Source organism: Podarcis vaucheri, assembly GCF_965113315.1.
Source record: "Podarcis vaucheri genome assembly, chromosome: 1".
Lineage (NCBI taxonomy): Eukaryota > Metazoa > Chordata > Lepidosauria > Squamata > Lacertidae > Podarcis > Podarcis vaucheri.
In genome coordinates this window covers 63,387,316-63,399,428 of record NC_138759.1, presented here as the reverse complement: position 1 = coordinate 63,399,428, position 12,113 = coordinate 63,387,316, and the positions used below count along the sequence as shown (strand labels likewise).

The window sequence follows — 12,113 nt, the reverse complement described above, 5'->3', positions numbered from 1 at the left end:
CAGCCCCTCGGTACTGCGCTGTCAGGGACTGGAGTGAGGAAAAATGGTGGAGACCACCTCCCCCTCCTCCTAAACCCTTAAATTCCCAGATGTGTCCAGGAAAACCCAGACATATAGCAGCCCTACTTTACACCTCACACCCCTCCTCTCCCCACACCTTCCCCAAACCTCTCCACCACCTCCCCTCACAGTTCACCTTCAAAGAGCAAGATGCCTAACTCCGCCCCCCCAACTGTTAAACTTCACAGCAGCCACAGAATAGGACCTGAATGATACACCAAATATTCCAAAGCTCACCAAATATTCCAAACTTCTCACAACTGCACCAGAGGGAAGGGAGCATGCAAGTCCAAGGTCATTGTAACTATGCTGCTAATGGTTGTTTTTTAGTATGCCACTGCTGTGTTAGATTCTTTAGAATTACACTTTAGAATTACATTTTATGGCATTGTTTTAGGGCTTTGCAGTAAGCTGTTTTGGTCTCATAGTAGATGAAAAAGCAGGATACAGAGTATTCATTAATAATTCCTTTTCAGAGAGAGAGAAAGGAGAGAAACTTTTACATCTGAACCTAGGGCTTTGCTACAATAAATTAATAATTCCTTGCAACTTTCATGAACAAACAATGGTGAGGCATGTTGAGATGTGCAACTCTAATCGCAAGAAACAGCACACAGTTGTGAGACAGGAAACTAATCCATTAGTTTTCTTTTTCCTGTCAAACAGGTGGACAGACAGAAGACACATATACAAACAGTAAGAAAGGAAATGATCGTTACATTGTAAAACCCAAAGCACATTTATAGATGTTACCCGAAAAGAACATGTAGGAGGAAATAAAGGAAAAGAGGTGGAGAATACAATAGAGGCCATAGGTTGATGTCAAAATTGAATGTAGAAAAGGCTCCAATATGTAGAGATTGTACACGTGATGGGCTTAATTGGGTAGTCTTGTTCTAACAATTCATTTTAGCTGCAGCGGCCCAGAGCATAACATTTGATAAGACATTTTACATGACTAATTTGGTACAGCCTTCTCCATGTAAATATCCATAATATCAAACCCATCCATGATTAATTAAAAGAAAGCCCCATTGATTGCTCAGAATTGCTTTGTTTTCACAAAACCTGAGCTCAGAGTTTTATTCTAGCAAATCTGATTGCTCTTAGGATGTTCCAGTACAGCACCAATGTAGAAGGAGAGGTTTGGTGTGCCTTCCTCTGCCTGAAAGGACAGCATTGGACGGCAGAGATTGTGTAAGGTCAGCATTTTGGCTCTTGCATGGATTTGGCTGTCTGATCCTATAAGCTGCTACATTCATGTACAAAACTGCAAGGTTCATATCGCCATATGTTTCTTTCACTAAAAACAGTCATTGCGTTGTGACAGTGAGAGGATTTACAATCATAGAAGGATATTAAAAGGATCAGTAGATGTCAGCAGCAAGACATTCCAGTATATTGATGCCATCAGTACAAGACGATGAAGCATTCCTTCCACGAAAGAACCCAAGATGTGGCCAGCAGAAGGAATGATCCAATTCAGACCTATATCTTTCTGCAATTTCTTTGCTGATAGTGAAGAACAGTTGTCTGTTTCTAAGATATTTAAGTGTGTGAAAACTTTTGCTTTTTTCCAATGCTCAACATGCTTTCTGCATTACCTTCATTCAATACCTTCATACTCTCCTCTGAGTTCTTTCAAGTTTCCTATATCCTTCATAAATTTTGGCTACGAAAACTGAAGTGATTGGTTACCCATTACCTCTTGATGAAAAAAGAGTATAAAATACATACATAGAACACAGAAGCAATGATTTAAAGAACTGTCTGAAGGCATAAAAGGAAGCCAAACCAACAAAATTAATGTATAAGGGGTCTAATTCAGCTAAAATGAATTATGAGACCATAATTGCCATCACGCCCACTGCAAGGAAGACTCGAGACACCGCTTTCAGTTAACATTATGGAAAACCTGAGAATCTGCAGAGAAAACCAAGTAACCTAACTTAGTCCAATTCAACCAAACAAAACATAGTCTGAGCAGGAAGTTTCCCTACTTAGGGGGGGATCATCTCCCTCCCAATTACTAAGGTGACGGAAGTCACTACCTGTGCCCTGCAACAACGATGGTTAAGAAATTCCTCTTCCTTGCTACACAAACTCTGGATCTGTGAATCAGACAAGGACACTGTGGCCCCATCTGTTTGGCGTTCACCCTGATGCACATGTTCAGCCCACTGGGCACCCCTGTCACTCACTACAGTGTAGGGCAATGCCACAGGATTAAAGGTCCCAGATCTTCAACTGTCTTTCCTGTCCAGACTAAAGGCCTGAGTGACAATAAATTTCACCACTCCAAAAGAGTGGAGAAGGCAAAAAAGAGGAATCCCAGGCCAATTGGAGGCTCCCCTAAATATTCCTATTCAGCCCCTTCAACAGGTGACTGGCAAAGTCCACACTGCAAAAAGGAGGAAGGGTGGGCACAACAACAGAACAGGGAATATATATCCCTGTTCCTTCCTCATCCAAACTGGCTAGTTATCCACTCATACCACCCCAACACTCCTCCCCAGGAAGAAATCATTTGAGACCTCCCCTGGAGTGATGAGAGAGTGGCAAATTTGCCTCCACATAAGAGTGAGAATGGCATTATATGAGACAATGGAGCAAATTAGTCATGACTAATTGAAGTCTCATGGGTTTTAAAGGGGTGCATGTAAATATTTAGCTGGATCAAGGTGAAAATGTAAATTTCAAAAAGCTGGTAATTGATTCCTGAGTTAAACACATTATTCAGCAACAGAATCAGTTTCAAAGGAAACATTTATGCCTCAAAAAGAGCACAGGCATCATATGCAAAGTATCTTACATATGAGATCAACTACTCTGATGAAAGGGAGAAAAACAATGAAATGCACTGGAAATAAGGTACTAAACTTCAGACTACCAAAACAGAAACTGTTGAGTGATTTTAAAAAGGCTTCCAACCCCCCACCCCACCCCCCCAAAATGAAAGCTAAAAAAACTATTCCCAAAACATTCCAAAATGACGCCTAAGACTGCGATCCTACCTCTAACGGATCTACACAGGTAATGTTGATAGTGTTGGGAAACTGAGCTGAGGTACCCATGCAGTGGAACTTGCCCTCAGTCCCGGTCACCACACAGAGGCAGCTTAAGATCCAAAACAGTTCATTGCCATAGAAGATAGCCCCTCTAGACAGTCCAGAAGGATGTTATAGTTGATAGTGTCAAAAGCTGCTGAGAGATCCAGCAGAACTAGGAAACAGCTCTCACCTTTGTCCCTAGCCCACCAGAGATCATCGACCAGTGCGACCAAGGCAGTTTCAGTCCTATGATGAGGACTGAATCCCAACTGGAAGGGATCCAAATGGTCCGCTTCTTCCAGGCATGCCTGGAGTTGTTCAGCAACCACTCGCTCAATCACCTTGCCCAAGAATGGAAGATTTGAGATTGGATGATAGTTAGCCATATTGGGCGCATCTAAATATGTTTTTTTAAGAAGCGGTTTGATAACTGCCTCTTTCAGCCGGTCTGGGAAGATTCCCTCACAGAGAGAAGCATTCACCACCCCGTGAAGCCCATCGCCCAGCCCTTCCTGGCTAGCTTTTATAAGCCAGGATGGGGGCAAGGATCAAGGAGACAGGTGGTTGGTTTCACTCGTCCAAGCAGCCTCTCCACATCCCCAGAGGTAACAGATTGGAATTGATCCCATGCAATTTGACTAGACAGGACTCTAGCACTCTCCCGCCCCGGCCCTGCTCCCACGGTGGCGTCTACCTCTTCCCGAATCTGAGCGACTTTATCTGCAAAAAAACTTTGCAAAATCATTGCAGGAGATCATGTGGCCCGTGCTGGGCCCCGATGTAGCAGGTGGTTCCGCTAAATTGCGGACCACCTGAAAAAGTCTCCTGCTGCTGTTTTCTGCAGATGCAATAGAGGCGGTGAAGAAAGCCTTCTTCGCCGTCACTACCGCCACTTGGTAGGCTCGACATTGAGCTCTAACCTGTGTCCGGTCAGCTTCAGAATGGGTCATCCGCCACCGGCGCTCTAGCCGTCTCAACGATTGTTTCATTGCCCTCAGATCCGTGGAAAACCACGGGGCTGTCCGGGCTCCATGCAATCGGAGAGGGCGCTTCAGAGCCAAACAGTCAATAGCCCTGGTTAACTCCACATTCCAGCGGGCCACCAGGGAATCAGCTGAAAGGCCATCAACATGGGATAAAGCATCCCCTACCACTCTCTGGAAATCATTTGGATCCATTAAGTGGCGGGGATGGACCATCTGAATCGGTCCCACCTTCCTGCAGAGGGGAAGGGTCACGGAGAAGTCCAGTTGCACCAGGAAGTGATCTGACTATGGCACTTCTTTAGTTTCGCTTTTACTTAGTGTCAGATCACCAACAACCATAGAAGTGAACACCAGGTCCAAAGCATGTCCACGGCTATGAGTTGGGCCAGACTAATTCAGGGACAGCCCCATGGAGACCATGCTCTCCCATCACCAGTTTCCATTCTGAGAAGCAGGAGACAGCACAGTTTCAGATGTCGTGGTGGCACCACTTCTCTGATCCTCCTCCTGCAGGCCAGGTTAGGATTGCTCTGCCTGCATATGTATGTGTGTGGATGGCACATCATTTCTTCATATTCAATTCTTGATACATCTGCCCTTTCTGTACCTCCCATCCTCTCTTTCCCATTGTCTCCCCGACTTTTAGTCCAGTAACATTTCTGGGCTTATCCACAGTTGTGTTTCCCACGGGAAAACCCATTATTTAGTGCTGATTCAGAGCAAATGGCAATCAGGTTTCCTGCAGATTGCCATTTGTTCTAATTTATCATTACAGAGTGGGTTTTCCAGGAGAAAGCAGCAGGGCAATGGCAAAATTGCTCAGACTCACGCCTAGATAGCAAGGGGCAAGCAGAAAAATTCCTGACCCCATGCTTTCTAAGAAGGGGAGAAGCAGAAATGTGGACAAGGCCTAAGTGTCTTTGTAAAGTGTCATGTGCACTGCTGGTGTTGTATGCATAATAAACACCATCAATAACACTAATACCTGTTGCATTTTGGTTATATTTTCTTTCATCTTTTACCTACCTAATGGAGCCCTTCAGAATTGTTATATTGCCTGGTTATTTGTGCAGTAAATGTAATTTTTTATTTATTGGATTTCAATGCTGTCAGTCTTCATGACATTATAACAACACTTCTGGAGAAACAGAAAGGCAAGCAAGCCCCTGTTAATATAGTAAATCCCCAAAGAAATGTCCTTGCTCTGTTTCCTTAGCAACTGCACTGCCTTTCCTTGCTAAAGTATGGCGTGTAAGTTAGCATCTCGATAACTCCTTTAGCTTTACAGATGGAGAAGAATCCTAAACATGCTCAGACATTTAAATCAGAGATGGCTAACCTCCACTGTGGGTCCTAATCTAGCCCCCAAGCCCATTTTTCTGCATCCCTGAAGACACCACCAATTTTGGGGACAATGGTGAAAGAAAGAAAATAAATGAGACACGGTACTGGGGTGCCCTGATGAGAATGCAAATAGATTTCTCCCTGGTCAGCAAAGTAATCATTTGATGAGCAGAGAGACACAACAGCCTTCAGCTAGTTTAAACAGATCAGCTGAGGAAGACACACTGTACCTTTGTGAGCATCTGCTTGCATGTGTCGCCTGTGCATGACAAGGTGTGGGTAGTCACATGTGCTCCCCGGAGGGTTGACCAAGGGTGAATGTGGTCTTCAGGCCAAGTGAGGTTAGCCATTCCTGATTTTTAAAAATGTCATGTGCATGAGAAGGTACAAGCAATTAATGTTTGGGGGCCACAAAAAGGTTCCTGGCAAATTGTTGCCAATTTTGCTTCATACAAAGGGAAGCAGCATGGCAATCACAAAAAGAGTAATCAGAAACAAAGGTTAGATTAATCTGCAACCTCTGTAAGCCAGAAACTGGGGATCTAACAGACCTACAGCCCACAAATGATTTTCTAAATATTTCAAATGGAGGAAACCTCCAACTTTGGGCCAGATTCCAAAATTTGCAAGCCACCGAAAGCAATTGAAAGAGAAATTTCCTGTCTTCTCCTCCCCACTTCAGCCTCATGAATCTCCATGAAAACACCTCTCCTGAAAGTGAGAATCCTCTGGAGCAAGGAGCGATGCATGGTAGAGATCAGTGGACCACCAGCCGACAACCTCATCACACTCCATTCCAGAAGCTCCTCTAATTCTCAAGAGTGGCTTTCCAGGGGAACAGGGAGGATGGGGTGGCAAAGTTCTCTCTCCTCATGGTTCTTATGATCCAACTCATTCTGTTGTATGGAAGGAGTGTAGCTCAGGGAGAGAGTAATGCTCTGCATGCAGAATGTCCCCGGTTCAATTCCTGGCACCTCCAAGTAGAACTGGGAGAGATCGCTGCCTGAAGAACTGGAAAGCTGCTGCTAGCTGGTATAAACAATACTGAACTAGATGATCTAATGGTTCGACTTAGTATACAGCAGTTGCTTAAGTTGCTATCCGTTCCATCCAATGAAATAACTACACAGAAAAACAATTTAAGAACTGCTGGCCTAACTCAGCCATTGGAGTCCAATCCTGTTCTAACTCATAAGGGAGTGACTCATGTTGACTTCAAGTGAGTAAACCAGCACTGGAGGAACTGTTCCTTTATTAAGAAGTGTAGCATAAAGTTCCCCAAACCACTTGACTATTCAAGATCCAGTGTAGATACAACCGCTTTTTGAACAAGGCATACGGGTATAGGTGACATGTCATCTATCAAAGGCTTAAATTTCACTCTCATTACTCATCTGCACTATCTTGTAAAACATGTTTCAGCTTATCTGAAATGACAACTCAAATAATACACTGTTAAATTATTTTTACAAATCCAATTTCATGCAACCATGCTAAAATCAGTGGCTTATTTTTGCATGCAACCAAAATGGAAACAGAGGCAGGGCCTGATTTATACAGGTTGCACCCAGAAAACCAGTCTTCAGTGTCCAAAGTCAACCCTGAAACATGCTCAGCAATAACACAATCACTTTCCCCTCCCTCAGTCTGGATTTTCTCATACCCCCTCCTTTTCAGAGTATACCTAGTATGTGACAATCCAGATTAAGGGAGGGGAACATATGGGAAGGTAATGGTTGGAGGAGAGTGTCATATGGACAATAGATAATTAATAGAGGTACAGGAAACTGGCCATGTATGAGCCCTTGCATTTAGGGACAGCATTTCTAAATCATGGAGTACAGCTTCTCTAAAAATACTATATTTCTTTTTTTGAAAGGTTATCAAGTGGTCAGAGAAAGTGTTTAGCAAGCTGAAAACTTGCCTCTTCAACAGCATAGACTCAGTCTAAATTTTACTTTAATCACATGGCCACCAATCACATCTGGGTTGTTGCTGCTTTTCAGTATCAAGAGTAGACCCATTTTCATTGGGACTGCCGCATGCAAGGAGGGAAGGTTTAGCCAGAAGCATCTCAATGGGGGACAGGAAGCCACTACACTAGCTTTCTGGCAGATAGGTTGCTGTTACATATCAGAAAGGGGAGGAGGAATCAACAGGGAGGTGAGCATGTTGCCAATGCACTGGCAGGAGCCCAAGACTGGTGTCACCAATGCATTTGCATTAATGCTGAACTCCCCACTTCCTCACCCCACCATGTTCTCTTCCAGAAAGCAACAGTGGCCAAGCTGCGTCTCAGGTAGACATTATTCTTCATTATTCACATCCCAGGTGTTATCCAGGTGAGGCCTTTGGCACTCACAGAACCAGGTTCCATGCAATGTTCAATGTATTTTCCAGTAGATTCACTTGGCAGGAGAAAATACCATTCTGCAGTTTGAGTATGGGGTCAATGTGATTATCCATAGCTGAAGTGGTACCCATGAAAATGAGATTTGGATCTCCTGCAACAAATCAGTAATGACTGCATTCTTATAGGCAATAAAACAATTGTTGGGGAGGGGTTGGACAATGATGATAGAAGCAGACAGATCAGCAGCATTAAAAAAACAAACCCAACCACTTTAACTATGTAATTTACAGGAACTATCTATCCCAGCCAGATGTTCATATGTATGGAGGCATGTTAAATCTGCCCCTGCACAACTCTATCCAGTAATGATGACAAGTATATGGCAAGATAATGCTCATTCCTCATAATGCTCATTCCTAGTAAAGTGCTTACCAGATGTCACTCTGCAAGTTGAATAGTAAATCTTTCTTACCCTGATGAAGAGGATCTTTTCTCCAACTCTGTATCTTCCTTGTGAAAGACGCTCCACACAAAATTTACTAGGGCATTTACAAGGAGGATCTTCAGAAATATGTTTGACCTTTGGAAAAAAAGAGGGGGGAAGTTATAATTTTAAATTGTTTAGTGCACTACAGTACCATTAGGACAGATTATATTCAACTGTATCTTTCCCACCAGCTCCTAAACCAAGCACCTGCTCTTTCTTATTTCGTTGTTCTACCCATCACATCACTATTGTGCAGTGTTCAGACTGTGCCAGAAATTTAGGTGCCTTTCATTGGAGGCTGGTCCATTAAATCAACTGGGACACTGCTGCACCAGGCTCAGAATGTCCTCAGCCAGCTCCCATCTTCATCCCTCCTTATTTACAAACCAGTCTAGGGGTGGCACTGTCTGTCAACCTCCTTAGTCTCAATGTTGCTCTTGTGGAACTCAGAGTGGAAGCAGAAGGACAGGGACAAAACCAAAATTAGCTCCACCCTTTCTTGGCTCTATCTTCATCAGCCTCCTTGCCTTCCTCCAGTGGCAGACATTGGGGGCTCAAATTTCAGCGCCATGCTGAGCAACACCCAAAATCCAGCACCTTCCTCCAACCTCTTGTGTTCCAGTCTAAACTATAGTTGCAGCACCCCTTAGGCTCCATGACTAGTGCGACTGAAACCAGTCGCACTCTCCTAAGTCCTTCTCTGCTTCCTCCTTACCGGTTTCAGTGTGCACCAGACTCCACTGGTACTCGTAATTAAATCCACCTGCCTCACTCTCTCACTCACTCACTCACTCCATACATACAAAAAACTTACACAAACACCCATCATTTCCAATATCAGAGGACTGCTGCAAAAGGGGGCAAGGCCTCTCGTGGTGCTGCCTATCGCCCAACCACAGCTTCACCTTCACTCTGAGGTAATTCAGCAAGCAGCAAGCAGAGACTGCAGGCCTCATTCCTCTGTGGAGTAGCCTCATTGAAGTTCCAGCCTACAGTCTGGGAAACCCTGAACTTTGACTTGTATAACTTTGTTGCTACTAATACACGCAAACAGCTAGATTCTTCTCCCAAAGGGTGCTGTGGGTGGGTGAGCCACTGCACCCTGAGGTAGTAACGCTGATAATGAACACAGTCTACGAGCTTTACTCATTTTATGCTCCTCAGTTGTTCAGAAAGAAACAATCTGAATGTGATACTGTCATGGGGAAAGTGCTTGCTGAGTTTAAATTGAGTTGCTGTCCTTACATAATAACATGTCAGGGAACGATGGAAGTGATGAGCCGGATGATGGTGTGGTGATGTGTGAGAGGGAAAGCTGCTAACTGCATTCTCCCTTTACTGCTTAAGTTATCCTTTTATGTTGCATTCTTCCTATGATGGGTCCTATGTTGGTGGAGCAATGTAACACATGTAGGATGGCAACATAATGCACATAGAAAGCCAGATCTGGAGAATATAGCATGGGAAAATGTTTTTCATGTGACCAGCTTCATGTTTAAAATAATTTAATGAAAGTATTGGTGTAACCTAAATCAAAGCTGCTTTGATATAACCCCAGATTTGAATAAAGTGTTTGCTAAATATAAACCTAATATATATGTAAATCAGAAGTGAGAATGAAAGCTGCTAATTGCATTCTCCATTTACTGCTTAAATGATTTCCTTTGCATTGCATTTTAGCTGTGAATGCTGGTCTGATGAACCACCCATACCAATCCATTTTGGGAACCACTACTCTAAGAGATATGGTTAAGGTGCATTAACATTTAGTGTATCTTGAACTTGTTGGTGAAATGCAAGGAGCACAGACATCGCTGCCAAAGAGCAGATCTGGTTGAGTGAACTCTAATTTGACATTCAGGTATTACTGCTATTTTATATCTAACCTTAACACTGACAAGTGCACACATAAAATAATTTCCACACAATGTAGTTCTCTAGGAGGAAAGTTGACCTAATGTGTTGGTGTCAAATGAAGCAAAATGCAAGGCACACTTTCTAAAGATTTCATCCACCCCAGAGACCTTTGGAGATCTAGTTCAGAAGCCAACAGTCTGTGAAGCGAGACTGAGAGCATAGGAAAGATGTTGTTAGAATGTTGTTAGAACTGGTGAAAGATTGACTTTTACATTTTCTTAGAAAGGGTTATTTATAACATCAGAGAGGGCTATAAGAAAAGCCTTTCTGGTCAGACGGAAGGACTACTTAGTTCAGCATCTTGCCTCAGACAATTGCCAACCATATGTCTCTGTGAAGTTTACAAGCAAATAAATAACATTAGGATGTTATCTTGTATATTTTAATAGCTTGCCAATAGATTATAGAAATTCTGTGTGTTCGGGAAGTGTGTTTATCCTTCCTGTAATATCAAAATACTGTGTGTGTATGAAGTGTGCTTGACATTGCTACTGCCAATTATTATTATTTATTCAACATATTTTAACCTACTCACCATCAATATCAGGGTGGGATACAATCATGAAAATTTAAAAGGAAAACACATAAATGCACAACCCAAAAATCACAACCAATTTGGTAGCAGCAAAATAGTAAAAAATAAAATAAACCTGCCTGGTAATTAGATCACCATAAATGTCTGCTTGGATAAGTAGGTCTTCCACTAGCATCAGAGTCATATCTCAAGAGGTAGAGCAGCAAAACCCATGTCAACTCTTACTGGACTGACCCATTTACTGCATGTCTTTTGCTTAGTCCTGTTTGCCACTCCCTTCAGGGATTTTCAGACTGAATTTTAATAAGTTTCATTACCTAGCTGAAGTCTGGTTACTCAGCTGTAGTGCATGATGTCACTTTAAACACCGACGGCTTTCACTGACTTGGGGCTCTTCAAGTGTGAAGGTATTTGTCTTGTTACCAAAATGGGAGTTTATGTTTTAAAAGAAGAATTAGTAGCTCTTTCTTTCTGTTAGATTGAACCAAATATGGGAGGCAGATGGGCTGTTCTAGGCTATTGAGCGTTCAGAACATTGAGAGTACATTAGGGTGGCCAGTTGTGCATTGCCAAAAATGAGGACACCAGTTTGCACAAGGCATTTTTGTTTATAGACACAAATTCAGAAATATTTACTATACCTTTCTTAAAAAATGAAATAGACTGCATCTCTTCGTAGGGAACTCATCAGCGACAGGTGTGCCTGCTCAGTCTGCTGACTGGGTTGGTGGGCAACTTCAAATCTCTTGTTCTCCCTTTTTTTGGTTTCTTGCCTTTAAATAAGATTTGGACTGGATGGCCATTAAATAGAAGCCACCTTCAATTATAGGATTGTCCTCTGGCAACCTTTCAAAATAGAGGAATATCCTCTGTAAAGTGGGGCCCATCACCACTCTGGATGCCATGAAGACAGTGCTATGTTGACTCCTTCTAATGGTCTGAACAAAGAACTTTCAACACTTGTAAATTTGAGCCTGGTTCTCTCTCTCTCCCCCCCCCCATTACATCCAAGCAATGAAGAAAATTGTTCCAGACCTAGTACCTAAAATGGACACCTGTGCACATTCACCGTACAAAGTCTTAAGACAGCAGGCACTGAAATGGGGGCATGTATTATTCAGTCTTCAGCTGATCAACCTGATGAATTTCTTGATAATACTAAACTGGACATAGAAATCCAACATCTTTTCAAAGGGAAATGGCATGGGTTCTCAATGATTGCATGAGCCCCTCCTTCTGTTCAAATAGCTTCCATTGCCAACCAGAGCCTCCAATCATTCCTATTCCCACGTCCCCCTGATTTCACTAGCCTCAAAAGGATGGAAAACACACGAACGGAGTCTCTGCATGATCACTTTTCCAACAAAGATCTGCTACATGC

The 12,113-nt window shown here is 42.9% G+C and overlaps 1 protein-coding gene across 6 annotated transcripts in view; it reads right to left on the bottom strand.

The window, feature by feature from the left end:
- GAS2 (growth arrest specific 2) overlaps positions 1-12,113 on the bottom strand; it is a 118,864-nt gene that overhangs the window by 27,049 nt on the left and 79,702 nt on the right. For all 6 annotated transcript variants that reach the window (XM_082210928.1, XM_082210930.1, XM_082210927.1 and 3 more), the window contains one exon: positions 8,266-8,373. In XM_082210928.1, the coding sequence (XP_082067054.1) occupies positions 8,266-8,373 (108 nt within the window). The remainder of the gene's footprint in view (positions 1-8,265; positions 8,374-12,113) is intronic.